The sequence below is a fragment of the Simochromis diagramma genome, unplaced genomic scaffold, assembly GCF_900408965.1.
Source record: "Simochromis diagramma unplaced genomic scaffold, fSimDia1.1 OVJJ01000517.1, whole genome shotgun sequence".
NCBI lineage: Eukaryota > Metazoa > Chordata > Actinopteri > Cichliformes > Cichlidae > Simochromis > Simochromis diagramma.
Genome location: NW_024387173.1, coordinates 1,374,485 through 1,393,707, shown reverse-complemented (window position 1 = coordinate 1,393,707; position 19,223 = coordinate 1,374,485). Strand labels below are relative to the sequence as shown.

Here is a 19,223-nt window from a genome sequence, read left to right as displayed (position 1 = left end):
CTAGGCTGTAGGGCTGTAGCACTTTGTTTCGAAAGAAAGGGACTAGGGGAGGGATAGAGAGGCAGAGAGACGAAGTAAGAAAGGGAGGGGGCAACCTAGCAAAGCACAGAATTGAAGAAGAAAAAGAAAGAGAGGCAAAGGAAGGAAATCTCGTAATGTCTCTTGTCTTGTTTTCTATTTAGTGAACTCGAGGCGTTTCACAGATAATGCCCGAGAATGTCCATTTCTGGGACTTTGAGCAACTATTACGTGGACTCCATCATAAGTCACGAGAGCGATGAACTCTCATCCCAGACTCGCTTTCCTAGCGCCCAATATTCCGGCTCGAGCTCCGCTGCGTCCGCGAGTGGGAGGCTGCCGGGTGGCGCTGCTGCGCACACGGAGCATCCCCATCCCGATTCCTATCCGTCCTGCAGTTTCCAGCCCAAGCCTCCAGTCTTCTCGTCATCATGGAGCCCATTTAATCCACACCACGGAGCCAGTGGCCTCCCCGCTGTCTACCATCCCTACATCCCCGCGCAGCACGTGCCCGCCGCGGACACACGGTACATACGTTCATGGCTGGACTGTGCGCCGCGGAGTTCTGAGTCTGGTCCGGTACAGGGCCAAACGGGTCAGGTCAAGCTGGAGCCTCAGCTTGGCCATCTCGGTGGGGAGATCGCATCCAAAATCATGGGACAGCATCAGCACGAGCCCACAACATACATCTTGGAGTCAGCGTCCACGGCAGCGCGCGAGCTTAGCCACCATTCGGCCGCCATCCAGGGAACAGAGTTCGAAGAAAACAAGGACATTAGTGAAGGGAATGAGGACAAAGATGGCCTGGATCAAAGTAAGTTATTAAAGCAGGAAATAACGCGTGATAGTGGGAGAGAACAAGAGGAGGGAGGGTGATTGTAAATGCTTTTAATGCCGCCATAAAACTAGAACAAAGAACTGGAGAGGCCGAAGTGCCCCCACCGTCTGCTCTCTAACTTTACTGTGTTTTTTGGCTCATGTCACCCTTGTATTTGCAGCTGGCGCCTGTAGTAACATTTTTTAAATGAATTATGGAACGCAACTTTTTCAGACTTTAACAGTTCTTTAAAAAAAATGTGTCAGTGACGAGCAAGTGATGCATACGATTTTATTAAAGCTGTTAAATTAGCTAAAGATATTACGAGCAACACTCTGTATTATAATGTTGCTTGTTTTAAAGGTGACCCTGGTATTGCCTTAAAAGAGACCGTCAAAGTGACTCATAGTGCTTACGATAGTGTTGACCGTCTGGCAAAAGCTTGTCACAGCTTTGCGCAAATGATGCGTATGTATTATATACAAGTTAAAATGTTCGGAGCGCGCGCGGGGAGGGCGGTGAGTCCAAAAAGCTTCAAAGTCAACTTAGGAAGAAAGATTATTAAGACTAACAGTTGGAAAACTTCTAGCCTATTTGGCACTTTTTTTCCTCTTCGTCCTTAAATCTATCAACCCGACAGAAATCACAGAAGGTAGTTTGTTTGTGTTACATTCAGATTGACATACGCATTACTATCCTGTTTCAAAAAGACCAAATCTTCTTTGAGATAGATTAAGATATTGTCTCTGGACCCTTCTGCTTCCAATCCTTCGCCTTTACGCATTACCCATTTTCTGCCCCCCCCACGCCCCGCGCGTCTGCCGTTTCTCTTGTTAGTTGTACGCTTATAAATGGGTAGAAGAAGACAAAAAACTACAAACCAGATTGTCGAACCCGGTTTCTTTTTAAAAAATCATGAAAGGTCAGTGACCTAGCCGCAGAGCTCCGAGCCGCCAGCATCTGTGGGGCAGAGGCCTCTAAGTCAGCCTGCAGCGGGGTCTGGCTGCACTTTGTTAGACTCACATCAGAGCTGGACAGTCAGGACGTGCACTCTGCCTTCTCACAGCGTGTATAAATCGTCCCACCTAGGCCCATGTAAATTCCTCAATGGCTTCGAGCTTTGGCAGCTGGCAAAGCTCGAAGCCATAAAGAACACACAAAATTAAATTAATTTAGGATATATATTCATTGTGTTTCACGTTGTAGCTACAACGTGAAACACAATGAATATATATCCTAAATTAATTTAATTTTGTGTGTTCTTTATGTACTAGCGAGTTTTATTTATTTATTTACTTTTTAAAAGAAATCACCCAATAATATATAAATGACTGCAGCCTTCAATTCAGGTTAATCTCAAAGCATCAAACAAACAGCTAATTGAATTGTAACTTTGTTAAAATTACCCTTTCCTGCTGTGTAATACTTCAACCCAGGCACAGCTCTACTGACCTTATTGTGGTCTGTAGTCTGGTGGTTATATGAACGTATATGTAAAAATACCTTCCACAAATCACAGTCATCAGTCATCTTGTTATAACTCCGTTGGTAGTTTGACAAGTGCAGGACGGTCTTTTTTCTCTCCTCTTCTTTTATGTGCTTTTGTTCCTTTGTGTTTTTTCTGATTGTTTGCTTTTTTTAACAACAGCATTCGACCTGTCATATGCTGGGTCTCTTCACAGTTCTCTTCAAAGTTTCTTGACTTTTTGGATGGGACAGAAGAAAACCGTACCCTAGAAAGAGATTCAAATGAATGTATAATTTCTTTTTAACTGACGCCGGAGTTTATTTCCCTTTCTCAACTCCCTCCTGACAAATCTACCAGAGGAGTCGGAACATCAGTGTGCGAGAAAGAGCGGGAGACCTCTGTCTCCATTGTGGCCTTAATAAGAAAAAAAAATGGTCACAAAGAAACACACATTCATGTATACACACATTCACGTTTAGTGTATATATACACGAATACTACACTAGAGTCACACACATATGCATACACATGCACAGCCAGCTTATTACTGCGATTGAGCACGCTATCCATCAGAACAGTGAGCTAGTCTAAAGACAGGATGGAGGCTAGCAGGCTCCAGTCTGAATTATTAGACTTTCCGTTCGTAGCGCCGTGGTGTTCGTGAAGGTGCTCCTCCTGAAGAGTTCCTCTGTTCCCCTGTTTGAATGAGTAATAGAAAAAAAAGTTTCTCTCTGAGCTGTCTTATAGGGTTCAAAAAGCAGCCATAGAGACTTTTTTCCTCTGGTTGATTTGTGTTCTCTTTGTGTCCGTATTGCAGTGACTTAATGTTTCAGGTAGTGGGAGCCATACTAAGCAGCATGTGAAAGCCTTTTCTCTTTTTCATAACGTGGACATTTCAAAATGGTGGCGTCACAACACTGCGTTGATTGAGCCTCCCCGCGCGACTTTTTTTGGGAGTAATTAGTAAAGCAGTGGTAAAGCAGTTTGGGTGGAAACACACTTGGTGATTTGCATTTGTCATTTTCAAAACTCTTTGGTTTGGAATAACTTTCTTTTACATCTTTAGGCATTTTAGGGACATTCTTATTTGCTTCCTTGAAAAGGGTAAAATGAGAAGACTGAAACCATGTTTATGTATATAGGATACATATTACGTTTATTAGCTTAACTTAGCTTGGAAACAGGGAAGCAAGGAGCCATTAATTTCCAAAGGTAGCAAAATAAAATTTTCAGCACCTCTAAAACTCACAAACAAGCATGTTACATATTGTGTACTCATGAAATTAGAACATTAAAATGTACTTTCTGTTATTATTCACATAACACTGGGTCTTATACCAGATAGAAGTGGTCACATATAAATGCCTAACAATGCAGTCCTCCACAGTAACCAGATTCCCCTGAAAATGTTGACTTTATATACTTAAATGTGTCAGCTACAGCATGGCAAAATTCCTCCCCTATTTGATAGTAATAAGGAATTTTGAACAGATGGTTGGTGTTGGAAGAATTCTGAAAAAGTTTTACTTTTTGGCATTCATGTATCGTCAACCACAGAAACATTCTGGACATTTTTTTTTATCAACATGAAAAACTTGACTGTTTCCCCGATCCAACCTTGTAGATCTGAAAATGAACATGCTGTGATAGCCAGGTTCTAAGACTAGCTTTGCTTGTGAAATCAGTCTAATCAACTGTACCTGTCCTCTTTAACTTGTTTTCAGGGTGGAATATATAAAAATGAGTGTCTGCATGATGTAGTCTATCTTCAGATTATGGCTGAGTATTTAAAATGGTCGCCATGTGAATAACATCACTGGAATGCTACCTTTGAAAACATCCTATCCAGTTAACGCTAGTCTACAGCTAGAGATTTCTCTTTATGCTGCTGGCACTGGGCTGCTTTCCAGAATAAACTACAAGATTACACTTCAGTCTTTGTGCTTCTGCTTTTGCTGCCAAGCAGGCTGACAAAGTTATTACCTTGAACTTTATTAACTTATAACACAGAGTAAACAACCCCATTAATTGGCGTGTTGCTGTTGGTGAGATGGGGTATAAGTGTTGGTGGTGGATGGGGATGGGGAAGTATGGGAGCGGGATAAAATATGACTCTGGGAAATGTAATAACATGCCTTTGGGATATATGAGAGGTCAATTTCTGGAACTATTAGGGTGAAATTGCAAAGGGAGGAAGACACACAGAGAAAAAGAGACTGGATGGGATATTTATCTTAACTGTTTCAGTTGCTGTTTCCATGCATTCATCAAAGTAGACACACACACACCTAGGCAAAGACCCACATGCTAACAACTGAACATCAGCTGCAGGGCCATGGGCTATAGCAGGCAGCTTTAGGGGAACGTAAATCTTTTCATTCATGTGCCTGTCCATGAACACCAAGCTTCTGCAACTATGTGGATGTAACCTACAGAAAACTTAAAGTTAACATACAAGCAAGGGTTACCATTTTACAAGAAATACCCCACCCCAGCCTTATTCTTTCTATCGAGATACTCTCTGACTTCCCATATATTAGAAAAAAGATGTCTACACTAACTCAGCCCTTTCCAAACTCTCCCACTCCTCAATCGGTTTGTCATCCTGGGTGACAGCCATCCTCACGGCACAGCTCTGAGGGTAATGAATGGTCCTAGAGGTGAATATACACCCAGGGAATGCAAAGCACACACTTTACAGTGACAAAAGCTCTCACCCCCCTAGTTCCCACCAGCCTCATCACTTTACTGGACAATATTTTGTTCTGCATTGAAATAAATCCTCTACATGCTGCTTTTGTTGAAGGAAATTAATTCCAGAAGGTATTAAGGACATATTTACTGACAATGGCCACTAACTATAATTCAACTTGCAGGGAGAACACAAGAGAAACCTAAATTATATCTTCTGTCAAATCCAAGCAGAGACAGAGTCTAAATAATGCAATCATCTTCAAAACCCAGAGTTTCAAGCATTACAAGATTACTATAGACTGCATACAAATGACGGCCATAGCCCATCATGCCACCCACTGGTTATATACAGTGTCAGTTCACAACACCAGTCATCTCAAGGAACTTTATATCTGATGGAAGCAGTTATTGAAGAAAATATAAGCCAACAGATCAGCAAGGGAGAATGTTTTATTTCTAAACAATTTTCTCAGAAACTTTACACAGCCCTGTTTATACCAGACTGAGAGCAGCCCCACCAAGGCTGGTGACAGAGCAGTACTGGAAGAGCATATGGGACAAGGACACAGCAAATAACAACAATGCTCAGTGGCTAGTGCAGCTAAGAGCTCACCACAGGAAGCTCCCTGAACCGTTTCCAGTAGCCATCACGATGGCAGACATCCAAGAAAGAGTTTCAAATATGAAGAGTTGGACAGTACCAGTCCTTAGTGTCATTCACACGTACTGGCTAAAAAAGCTAACTATATTCCATGAGCCTCTGGCAGCACAGATGAACCATAGTGTCAGGCATCATAGGAGCTAAGATGAACAGGCATATGGCTCAATAAATTATTCGACCTCAGAAAGGAACTGGCAGAAACATCAGAGGGGCAAAACACTAGCTACTGGTAGCTAGAGCAGTCATTGTCTGCAACATGAGACTGACCAATCATGCACCACCTGGACTGACTACAAGAAAGCCTATGAGTGAATGGCTCACACATGAATCCTGGAATGCTTAGAACTGTACAAGATCAACCGGACCCAAAGAGCCTTCACCAGGAAGTCAATATGGATGTGGCAAACTACAATAGAGGTCAACTTCAAGCCAATTGCAAATGTCACCATGAAATGCAGGAGAGTTAATATCCTTATTGTATTTACTGATTTCAAACTCAAAGAGTTGCTTGATATCTAATTATTAAAACAATTTATTTTACATAAATATAAAATGGGATCCAGATCAGAATGTCAGTAATTACAAGGTGTTTTATCTTTTAAAGACCCTACAAGATTACTTAGATGATTATATGACAAGCACTTAGTGATGGTGTCGAGGACAAACTCCACACTTAGGAGGAGAAACAGTCTCAGGGAGGAGCAGCCACCTCAAATGTTAAATTGGGAAGGGCAATGATAACAGGAAAAAATGACTAAAAAAAAAGACTAAATAGAAGTTAATTGATATGAAATATTTCTTATTTATTGTATATAACGTGAATAACCTTGTCTTATTAGAATAAGTTGAGTGAGTTGTCGTTTCACGAAATTGCATTTTACTGTAATATAGATGACTGTTCGTTTTGTCTGCCATGTTCTGTAGATTCTAATTACCAAGTCGTTATACCTCATGTTTCTTTACATGTTTCTTTACGTTTTGTAAAACACGTTCTAATGTTAGTCCGGGAAACCTTTTGTGTCATTGATTTAACTTTTTTTTTTTATGGTGAACAATAACGAATTACACTCTGATGATGTATTGGGGCAGAGATTCAATAGAATTATAATTATCTGCCCTACTCTGACTTCCACTATTTACTCTCCTGACAAAGGAACAACCTATTCTGGAGGTCGCAGTTCTAGAAGTCATTCTTATACAACTACATGGCTTAACTTTATATTAAGCCATGTGTTTTCAAGACAAAATCAAGCCACGTGAACACAGAGGCGTAGCAAACGTGAAAGGAGGACGCATACACGCAAACAAACACAAACCGGAGGAGAAAATGGTGAAAGGACATAGCACCTGCTGGAGACCTGCTGGTGGGTGCAAGGATGAATCAGAAAGATTCAGAAAGAGTAACTATTTCCAGGTCATACTGATGGTTAGACTTCATTTGTGGTTTGTTTCTCTGATTTCCTTTAAATGATATAAAATCAAATAACACTGCAACGAATGAACAGCAGCTTTAAAGGAAATAATCGCAGCATGCTCTTGTTTTCCCCGTGCGTCCCACATTTTTATCATTGCTGATGGCATTTTATGGCTTTTAAAACTGAGTTTTTATTTGTCTTGTTTGGAGTTTTAAGGCCTGACTTGGTAACATTGGATGCATTTTTTTCTTTGTTAAAGTTTAGTTATTCTAACTGCTAGGCGTTTCCGTTTGTTGGTTTGACTTAATGGAGGAAGACTCTGACCTAACCACAGGAAATGCTTGCGCTTGGTGAACGATTTTATTTAGAACATATAAAAATGGAAATGTACCAGAACGAGCTATGGATGTGCAATTTTCTTTCAGATGAGCAAAAGCACTATCAACGGGTTTAAAATTGAGTAGGGGGCTTTGTTTTGATCTGTAACTATCCTTTAGAAACTTGAGATGCCGGGAGACTCCTTACAACTTTTACAACCTGCCTCATAGTGGAGATGGGGGGGGGGGGGGGCATAGCTTTGAGCCAAACCCATGCCTGCTAAACGAGAATTTAAGGCTAATTACATTGTCCTGAAAGCTATAAACGGCGGTTGTGGTGATGGGAAGAAGGGTGGTGGGGGCACAGTGGCCTGGCAAACAAGGAGGCGATGCAAAGACAGCGAGGGAAATAACTGAGAGAAATTCATTATGTTCTCATCGAAAACAAAAACATTTAGTTTTCATTCAGATTTCTGCTACTGCACTCAAAAGAGCCAAATCTCAGTACGCTTAATGAATAGCAAAGGATAACCTTTTTTCTGGATTATAGATTTCCCACAGCTAGGAAATTTAGGAACAATTGCTACACAAGCGATGGATTTAGCGCTCTATTGAAATCATAATCCTTACAAAAAACTAAAAGATAGAACACTTTCACCAATGTGTGTTTGTGTGTTTGCTGCAAATACAGAGACAGTGCTTACTCCTAGTGCATTCAACTTTGCCTTGCTTTTTTGTTTTGTTTTCTTGTTATCGATAGTTGCCTCCTTGAATGGCGCGTGAAGCCAATGTGAGGTACAAATGAATTCAATAATAATTTTTAAAAATTAACCAACAAGAAAAAAAAAAGGAAATCAGCTTGGTAGTCCGAGTTTTTCTTTTCTTTTCTCTTCTTTTTCTGTTTTTTCACCCTTTAATCCTCTGTCATTTTTCATCTGCATACTGGAGGGTATTCATGGAAAGAAGGCCGCGTGGCTTTGATGTGATGCCATATAAAAGGGCCATGGTTTTACTTCTGTCAAAATTATGTGTTATTAATAACGTGCATAAAAGTGTCATTTGCTGAGTCTAGTATTGTCTTCAAGATGTCGTGAACACAAAATAGTGTTAGAGTGACTGCATGGATTATCAATTTCCATTTTTAATCGATGAATTTTTTTCTGTCGTTTCTTCCTGCAGATGACCCATCGGCCAATTGGCTTCATGCACGTTCCTCCAGAAAGAAACGTTGTCCGTACACCAAATACCAGACGCTAGAGTTGGAGAAGGAGTTCCTGTTCAACATGTACCTCACGCGCGATCGGCGACATGAGGTGGCGCGCGCACTCAATCTGACAGAGCGGCAGGTGAAGATCTGGTTCCAGAACCGGAGGATGAAAATGAAGAAACAAAATAAGGACCAATCCAAGGACTAGCAGGACATAAACGCTCAGACACGCATGCATGCACACACACATCTCACATTCCCAAGAACTGCAAAAATGTACATGCACATCTACTGCTTCAATTTCTTTTAACATTCCGAGTGAGCCAAACGTGATGTCAATCTCTAAGTATGATCCCAAACAAGCGCATATGACGCTGCAGCTGAAGTATTAGGAACGTCTGATTTTCAGAGTTGGAAATTTCCTGGAACTTCTGGATTATTTCCTATTAGGCGATTGCGATAGTAAAAAATTGAGTTTGTTTCGGCGGCCAATCTTTCAAAGCACTCAGACTGACTCAGTGTAAACCTTCGGATCAGACTAATAGATTGATGAATTCAAAGATTTTGTTGCCATTACTTTCTACCGAGTTCTTATTAAGCTAACAATTATTATACAGTAATGCAATTTGATATCGGATTAAATTCTTCAAGATAAAATGTGCAGAAAGTTGATTGATTGTTTATTGACACCAGAGGTGTGTGCTGAAGTGCTGAAAATGGGATTTCACCCGGTCATTAACAAGCACTAAAAGCACGCACAGCTCGCACACAAGCGCGTTGCTGTTCGTTTGTATTTGTACTCCCCCACCCCACCCGCTCTTTTTTCTGGCAGGATTTGATTACATAGCGCCTGATAGTCGAAGCTGATACAAGCAGCCAATAGCCGTTTGTTTTCCGGTTGTCTGACCATCGGGTCTGTCTATCCCTGGGATCTCGGCGTTCGGCTTGCTTTTAGGGTGGCTCATGCGCTGCGGCGGCGGCTGATCAGTAGCCTGACGTCACAAGAGTTTAGAGTTAGTTAAGAAGAGGACTCACGACAGTTATTATTTATTTAATAAACCAAACCTTTCCATCAAATTAAACTTCCAGCTCAGCTGTGCACATTTCAGACTGAAAACAAGGATATAACGTTTGTCTGCTTACCATCGTCAGTCTTTTTTCCAAGTCGCTTCTGATCGTTGGATTCTTAAAAAAAGTCCTTTCTATTTTTATAAATTGTCGTGTATCAACTGCTATGCAAGGCATTCTCTCTCATGAAACGAATTGTGTTGAATGCGTGCGCAACACTGGTTTCTATTTACTACCAGAAACTTGGTGCAATAAAAATAAATAAATAATACTGAAAATAAATACATGTCTGCAGGTCCCATTACAAGTTTAAGTCTAGAGCAACAGATAGAAAGTTAAAAAAAAGTCTTAGGTAAGTATGCAGATTTTATATCTTCGAGTGTTTTCTTCATTTTATGCAGAACTTTATTGATTTGGATGTTAAAACATAAGTAGGCCGTGTTGTAGAGCCGGACTGCGTTTTTGTAGTGTCGGCATACTTAAATGGCGTCCCGTAGCAGTTTTATGGATGGGAAATAAACAACACGCGCGAGCGCTTGTGTGTGTGTGTGTGTGTGTGTGAGAGAGAGAGAGAGAGAGAGAGGGGGGGGGGGGGGGGGAGTTCGTGTGTGAACCAAAATACATATACAATACATCTACTCCTTTTTACAAAAATTATAATGGGTTTATATGGCCAGCTGTTTTTTTTTTTTTTAGCAAGAAGAGAAATCTGCTGTTTCTCCGAAGCATCAACAAATCCTCTATTTACACAAATGTTTACATGGTTTGCGCATGCCTCAAAGACTTCATTTCGTCGTACATCGTTTTGTGTGTTAAATCTGTCAGAGGGGATGCTAACAGGAAAAAAAAACTAAAGAGAAGTTTCTTGATATGAAATATTTCTTATTTATTGTATATAAAGTGAGTAACCTTGTCTTATTGGAATAAGTTGAGTGAGTTGTCCTTTCGGGAAATTACATTTTACTGTAATATAGATGACTGTTCGTTTTGTCTGCCATGTTCTGTAGATTCTATTTTCCATGTTGTTGTACCAACTGTCTAAAACATGTTCTGATGTCAGTCCGGTGAACCTCTTGTGTCATTGATTTTGTATTTTTTATTTTGATTTGGTGAACGATAACATTCTGGTGATGTATTGGGGCAGAGATTCAATAGTATTATAATTATCTGCCCTTACTCTGACTTTCACTATTTACTCTCCTGACAAAGGAACAACCATTTCTGGATGTCGCAGTTCTAGAAGTCGTTCTTATAGAACTACATGGCTTAACTCTATATTAAGCCATGCGTTTTCAATACAAAATCAAGCCACGTGAACACAGAGGTGTAGCAAACATGAAAGGATACACGCAAACAAACACAAACCGGAGGAGAAAATGATGAAAGGACATAGCACCTCCACACTCCAGTGGACCTGAACACCACGTGTGTGTAATACAAGGTGCTGAAGCTCAGTGCACACAAAATCCTCTTCATAGCCCGTCACCTATGAGACCACATGGCTTAACTTTATATGAAGACATGTTTCTTTAAGACAAAAATAAAGCCACGTCATCACAGAAGTGGAGTAAGGATGAAAGAGGTCACGCACACACTCATACAAACACACACACAGACACACAGGAGTTTTTTTTTCCAGAAAATGTATGCACACACTCTGACTCCTTAAAGACTCTTTAAAGCCCTGGTCCTTTTTTTGCTTGGTTTGTTGTCTCTTGTTTCTTTATGCAATTGCAAACTTGAGATGGTAGGACTAATATTAAAGAAGATACTTTATATTAAGAACATGTTTAGTTTGATTACCATGTTGGTATATAGGCTTATGTATTTAAATGTGAGCAGGTTCAGAGTTAGTAGTTTGTGACGGAAAAGACAAAAGACAAAGAGACTGAGGGATAAAAGCAGATGAAACAGCATGTGTTTAAAATATGTGTCTCTTCAGTTCTACACTGCAACTGAAAGAAGAGGGGCGTCTGTTTGGCTGCAACACCAAAAGCCTGTAATAAACCCATAGCCCCCCACCCCCACCCCCAAACACACAAACACAGATGATGAGTGCATTCATTAGATAGAAGCATCTCATCCGTCCATTAGGGGCTTGTGAAGCCGCTGTGGTTCCTGTGTTTGTCTCTGCTGCACCAAATGACTCCTACAGACACAAAGTCTGATTATGCGTGCAGCGTCTCTATTTCCTTTCTTATTTATCACAGATACAATTATCATAGCTGAAACTGTAGAAATAGTTAAAAGTTGCCACGGTTATGCTGTTAATGCAGAAAGTTACAAAATAGTAAAATAAAGCTCTAGAGTGCCTAGAATACTTAGGTTTGGGAGTACTAATATGAATTTCATTTCTCTTTGTGTAATTTGGTATCAGTGTAGCAATGAGTTATTTTAAAAAAAAAGTAAATTATATATTTAAAAATTGATATCCAGCTGTTGGGAAGTGTGTTTACAGGTGGGTTTGGGCAAGACTTTATAAATATTATTATTTGGGGCTTAGTCTCGTGAAATCATGCTGAATATTGTGGTCCTATTTCCCCAGCAGAGATCTGGCCTACCCTCAAACCCTACCATTTTTCTTTTCAAAAAAAAAAGAAAAAAAAGAAGAAAAAACAAAGAAACAATAGGTCGGATGTTGAATCCTGGCAAGGGCCTGCATCCAGTAAAGGGTCACCAGGCTATCCCCCATGCCTACCTTGGAACATGAAAGCGATACATAACTAGAAACATACCCAGATGTCACCAGGCTTAATATCATCTGTGTCACATATTATCAGGAAATGCCAATGTGAAGTAGGCTACTGGAAAAAAAACATACATGTTGCTATACTTGCCATCCCAATGAGCAAGGCCGGCGGGATCTATGGATGAGTAGAAAGCTATCATTCTCCCTGACCAAGAAAATTAAATTCTATTAGTTTCTATGTGTGTTTGCGTAATTGTGTGTACTTGTATGTTTTGTCTTTCTTCTCGTTCTTTTCCCACACAAGGCTCCAACATTGTTACATATTAAGCACTTACATCAGCGTGTCGTCCCTTTCCCACATTTTGATTTTACCCTCTGTCGTCTGGATATGTGTAACTCTGTGATGGAACACAACAAATAAATAACTTTGCATGTGTGTCTCCCTAATAATAAAGAAAATACTCTCTGCTCAGAAAACCCTCAGTATTTTCAGGAGAGAGAGGATCTGGAAGATGATAAAGAGTAAGAGTTTTCAAAACACAAGTTATTTGGTCTTTTTTGTATGAGGCACTAGATAGGAAAGTAAGAGACTCAGGGGGAGTGGAGCATAGGAAGCAAAGGTCCTTGCAGTGTGGTATAATCTGATTGTTAGGGTTTTCTCTCTCTTTTATTTTCTGTGTTATTGTAGGGTCTTTACCTTACAGTACAAAGCAACTTGTGGAAACTGTTATTGTGATTTGGCACTATATAATTAAAACAGAATTTAATTGCTCTAATTAATTCAATTATTGTACAGCAGCACTGTCAAATCATAGTCTGACAGTGACTTTGAAGAAGAGGGTGAGACTGTATATCAGCTAGCTCCAAAACAAGCCTGTTAGCAGCTAGTAATACAAAAAAGTATTTTATGTTTTCAATCCAGCAGTACCAATAAAAAGAGCAGCAATGTAAAATGGAAAAAAGCATTTTTGCTCAATTTGCAAGTTTGCTCACAAACAAATGAATTTGACCCTCAATGTGCTGAAGTCTTCCTGTACGCTTAACAGAAAATTGTTTTCACCTTCATGCCTGATTGTAGAGATGCTGTACTTTGGGTCATATTCAGTATTTCTCTTCCTGCAAACTTAACATGTTGAGTTGATGCCAAAAGCTCGATTTTGGTTTTGTCTGTACTTTCTCCCAGGCCTGTACATCTTCACAGATCCTCCAACATTTCAGTCTACGATATTAGAGGTGCTGCAAAACGTCAATCCATACTGACACAATGTATTGCCAATACCGTGCTTAGTGACTGTGGTCCCAACTGCCTTAGATCATTAACAAGCTCATCCTGTTTAGTTTTATGCTGATCCATCACCTTTGGAGCTCCAGATCCAGGGCGACTAAGCATTCTTATATTTCTTCTATTTCTGAATAATTGCACCAATGTGTGGCAAGGTCAGATGTTAAACAAATACAAGGCACCTTGAAAAAGTGTACTAAGTCGCATTGGTGTTGTACAGGAAATGGCTACTGAGAACAAATAGGGATTAGATTTAATTTAATGTAATAACTTAATGTATAAGTTATTGAGTCATATAATATTAAAAGCATCTCGAAACTCACTGACAAATTTAAATATAGGACAAATTATCTAGAAACCCAACTGCCTAACCTGTAACCAGTAGGACAATTAATAAGCTCAGCACAGCTTCTGGACATATGTAATGTTAACACTTTAGCTAAAGCATTCATAAGATATTAAATTGCTTAAAACACCACTGAACACAATATGTTACCTGTAATTAAATAAAAGGCAGTTCTGGGAACTCTGCAGAGTTATGTGAATCCTGGAGGAGCAGCAGCGAGAATCCTTGTGCAAAGCAGGATAACTGACAATATATATGACACTGATTAAGACAAAAAGGAAGCGCTTGGAGGAAGGTAGGTTACAAAATAGCTTGAATGTCAGCGTAACCCAAGGTTTTAGCTGGCAGTGAAATTAGCTGCTGTGCTGGAACTAAATTCATGGCCTAAATGAGTTAGTCAAAATGATAACAATTATAATCCTATAATATTGGCTAACAGCAAATAGAATGCATGACAGCTTATAGTTATCAAAAGAAACATAACACAGCATAATAAATATATTAACAATCTTCTGTCTGCTGATTTCTTATATATTGATTGCATTCATTAGATTTGAGTTTTTGTTAATTAACATATTTTCCATTTAATTTTGAGTACACCAATTAAATTATGACATACATTTTTAGTTAATAAAAATGAAGAATGGTAATAATTGTTGATATTTTTGTGATAGTTCTAATATGAAAGGCTTCTAGGAGGAGCAGTGGAAACAGCTTGTTGGAAAGGGTTAGAACTGTGATGGTGACTGCAGTTTGAGCACAGCCTTTCTGCTTCCTCTTGGCCCAACCAATGAAGCCTGGGGATTTAAGCAGATTTAGACTCTGGCCCCAACAAAGACAACCCATAAAACATCTGTGAACTCGACAGCAGATGATTGTGATACTTCTCTGAGGTCTGGCAGGGTCTGAGCTTCATTAAATCCAGAAGCGCCTGGTCTCCTGCATCAGGCCTCCTTCCAGCCTTAGCCTGCTGGGGAAGGCAATTGCAGACTGTTTCAACCTAGTGTGTATGTGTGCACACTGAGGGGAGAACTGTGACACATGGCACAGTAAATCTAAGAGAATACTCCAAGCAGGAGTCCCCCATAACAACATGCACAAAGATCGAGTTAGGTTCGGAATAGTAGTGCAGAAACACAAGGGTGATATTATGGTTACATCTAAAGAAGGAAGCAGTACAGTTATTGCGGATAAGAGAGACTTAGTAGCAAAACTGGACTTTTTAAGGAATAAACTGCAGGTAGTGTACCAAGCAAAACATTTGCAGTAGCACAATTTTTTTTCTGAGATTCATTAAAATTTGCACTGTCTATGTAGATTTGTGCACCAGAAGAAATTCCTTTTCTTACTGATCTGTTTTTAATAAAATTCCAGCTCTTTGGTCTGGAGTCAATCTTGGTCATGGTGTTGAATTGTAATCCAAAAGCCATCCACTCCACCATAAAATTCCACTGCTAACTCTACTATTTTGTCTGTAATGTATCCCAGCAGTTAGATAATGTAGAGATTCAGATCTGCTCATTGTGCAGTGATTTAGCTGTGTGGCGAAAGTAGGCACAGGTCTCATCATTTCAGTGATATTTTCAGGAACTAAATGGGCTGAACAAGACAAAGCACGTGGTACTATTGCTGGCAAGAAATCATATTTCAGCCCACGTGGATGTGGCCAATCCAGTACATCTTCACTTTATCCTCTCATATTAAGTCCACAGATAATAACTGCCTCTGCTGACACATTCTGGGTGGATCTGAACGTGTAGCAGACCTGCCTCCCCCCCCTGCTTTGAGATTCTTCTATAATTCATCAAGCTGTAGAGGAAATCATTCATATTCATAAATTTACTTAAAAAGAGTTATGGTCCTGCTGATATAAATGACTATATGGATCACATCGTATCAGCCATTATGGACTCATTAACAGTTGGACAGCAAGCCAAGTGCTGTTGGCTGCATCGTACATGTCACAGCTGTCTTTGACTATGCTGAACAACAATAATAATAATAACATCAAACACAGAAATAATAACAGTATGTGCACATGTGACAACTGCCTATTAAAACGTAGAGAAAAAGAATATAGGACAGAGGAATTAAGAACTGCTCAGAAAGCTGAGCATGCTGCTTGTTTCTTACTGACAAAACTATTAAAGAACTAATAGGACTGGGGCAAAAATTAATTAACAAGAACAATGAAAATAACAAAACTACTGATACTACTACTACTGTTTCGACAAAAAGTAACAATAAGAATACAAAGAGCAATAATAATACTAGTGCTATGTTTACAACTCTTACATCATAAATAAGGAAAGATTTGAAAAAGAAAGTTTGAGAAAAATAAGTCATTCATATCAAACTTCCCAGGACAAATTTCATGTGCAGATTTCATCATTTAATATATTTTCAATAATATTTATTATCTGAATTTTTAACCTCGATTAAAAAAGCTGTATTTAAAAAAAATACAGTGCTTAACAAAGTTATTAGACCAACACCCACTGTATAATAATAATAATAATAATAATAATAATTATTATTATTATTATTATTATTATTAGTAGTAGTAGTAGTAGTAGTTGCAGTAGTAGTAGTAAGTAGTAGTAGCAGTAATAATACTAAAAAAAAAAAAAAGTTTTTGAATGATGTGCATATATCTGTCTGATAGACAAATAGATATCTGATCGTAAGGTATTTTCTCATTTAAGGCCAATAATGTCCGAGCAGCGTTTTTCTATTGCGGCTCTTTTTCTTGTTTGTCACATAACTTATTTTACACACTTCCTATCTTCAAACACGGAAACAAGCAGCAAAAGAGGAGCAGGATGTGCTATGTGTGTGCCTGGGGGGGGGGGGGTGAATGGGAACGGATGCGTTAGAAGAAGCCGCCACCGACTGTCGTAAAAATAGCGAAGAAGAAGATGGAAAAGAGGAGAATAGGCGGGAGACACTGAGAAAAGATTCAAGGCGGTGCGGCGCAATAAAAGAATATGACGGCAATAAAAGTTTATAGCTTATAAATTTCTGAAAGTTAAGAACTAAACGGCTGTAAAGCAAACACACCTAGAGAAGAAGAACAGCGAAGCAAGGAAAGCCACAAAGACGGAGGAAATATGAAAGGAAAGTTTCAAATCTCCCTGCTTGATAATTTATTTGAAGCCTTTTGTGAACTTATAGAAGCTGGAGTCATGAGATGAAGGCAAATGTTAGTCCAAACGTTGAAAAATTGTAGCTATATTTAAGACTTCCTGGCTTATAGATAAAAAACAGAGAAAAAAACTTAGAAAAAAGACAAAACAATAAAAATAAAAACAACCTCCTTCTCCTTTTTAGTTTTCAGCTTCAGGACTTTTATGGTTCTGTAGCCGTTTGGTTCTATGGGCCTATTCTGGCAGCCTTGTGTGTGTGTGTGTGTGTGTGTGTGTGTGTGTGTGTGTGTGTGTGTGTGTGTGTGTGTGTGTGTGTGTGTGTGTGTGTGTTGTCTTCAATCCCATCTCCCTTTGTTTCTCTCAGATGCATACTTACAGCGGAAGCCATAAAAGCCACCACCACAAACAAAAAGAAAAAAACGCAGACTGCAGACTCCGTCAGACAGATTGAGAGCTGACCAAGTATCGGGCTTGAGCTCGGGCTGTACAGGGTGGGAGGGCAGAGCAATCTCCGCATGTTGCTGAACCGATGGATTGAGCTGCAAGAGGATTTTTGTTTGTTTGTTTGTTTCTCTTTCGTTGTTTGTTTTTCCCTCAAGGGGATTATAAACCTGTGATACATGTGCTAAGTTATATTCAGAGACAGAGTCTTATGCTTTTATTACTTATGCTAAGTAATAATGTTATGCTATTCATTTCTCTGTGGTTTTACCATTCGGCAGCTTATAGTGTTCACATTTCCACAGAGGTGAAATTGAGGATCTGGGCGGCAGTCTCTTCAGATAATGGTAACAACTGCTTTTTACAGTCTGTTTACAACCTGCAATTTAGCCACCGCGCACACACGCGCACACACAATCACGCCACAGGTCCCGCCAAACATTAAAGAAGCAATCATGCGCTGTAATAAAACCGGTTTGTCTGCACTGAACTGGATACAGAGTGGGAAACACACTGTTCACTTTACATCACTGCGGCTTTGCTCATTTGAAAATAGAAAATCAGGGTAACCAAAACACAATTTCAAAATACCATTAAAAATGAAAATAGCTTTCTATTTTCTTTGACGCTTCATCATTAACCTACTTACTTCCTCTCTTAACTAACTGTAAATAGTGGACTGAAGTGTCACAAAACTATAGTATTACGATCCATATAGTATCAGTCATTCATTTATAATCTGAGAGAATCTATAACTGACGAGAAGGTCTGAAACCTTATATGTACAACATATATATACATAGTTACTTATGACATTATCTTATGCACATTTTTGGCAAGTTGCCTTTGTATTTTTATATATCGCGGTTATGATAAAAAAAAACCCTCTAACTATATTACAAAAAATTACACATAAACTGTATATTTATGTGTACATTAGTAAATCTATTATATGCAAACCGTTACATAAAGTCTAGAAGCTAATCGTCCTGGGATTAAACGTAATCTATTTTAGGTGGGCTATAAAACCTTACATAAAGAAAAGTGTAGTGTGGCGTAAAGAGCACAGATCAAAAGCTGCAATCTCAAAAATTATAGTTTTTACTCGTGTTACATTTAATGTGGAGGTTCCTGGTTTGAATTTATTCGTTTGTTGTTGGTTAAAGAGGTGTCCTTGGGACAGAAAAATAAATCTATTATCTTTAGTTCACTTTTGCTTTTGGGGCAGTGTTTTGTGGTATGAAAGTAAGGCAAGTACAGTAAATTTCATAATGCCAGAAAAAAATGAAGTATATCAGCTACTGGCTGCTTTAAGCGGATTATTTCCCCTTTAATTTCCAGAAACACATTAACGTGCCACGGATCTGTTTTCATTTCACTTCATTTTTTTCGCCACAAATCCCAAATCGACCCTCGCATCAGACTCACAATTACGACGCAGGGTTTTATTTTAAAGCAGCTTATTTAGCTTTATGTGCCGACATAATAGAACCATAAAGCCACATTAGAGGCTGTCTTCCTCCCCTGCGGCCTTACTGTAGCTGACCGCTTGATGGCACTCTTGCTTCACGGATATTTCAATTCTCCCTGAGGCTTTCCCTGCCTTGACGGGCAAAGGATTCATTTGAAGGGGGCGAAACTGGGCCTATTCCAT

General features: G+C 39.3%; 1 protein-coding gene across 1 annotated transcript; it reads left to right on the top strand.

Annotated features, from left to right (window-relative positions):
• Positions 1-3: 3 nt before the first annotated feature.
• Positions 4-12,060, top strand: hoxb9a (homeobox B9a). The gene is made up of 2 exons (XM_040049274.1): positions 4-832; positions 8,570-12,060. Exons 1-2 carry the CDS (start codon positions 217-219, stop codon positions 8,803-8,805), a joined length of 852 nt encoding a protein of 283 aa, XP_039905208.1. The 5' UTR covers positions 4-216; the 3' UTR covers positions 8,806-12,060.
• The last annotated feature ends 7,163 nt before the right edge of the window (positions 12,061-19,223 follow it).

What these genes read in the sequence shown, in the direction of transcription:
- hoxb9a (XM_040049274.1), top strand. Translation starts at nt 217, where the DNA reads ATGTCCATTTCTGGGACTTTGAGCAACTATTACGTGGACTCCATCATA. An exon ending in CAAAGATGGCCTGGATCAAA is followed by an intron (nt 833 to 8,569) that starts GTAAGTTATTAA and finishes TTCTTCCTGCAG; the next exon opens with ATGACCCATCGGCCAATTGG.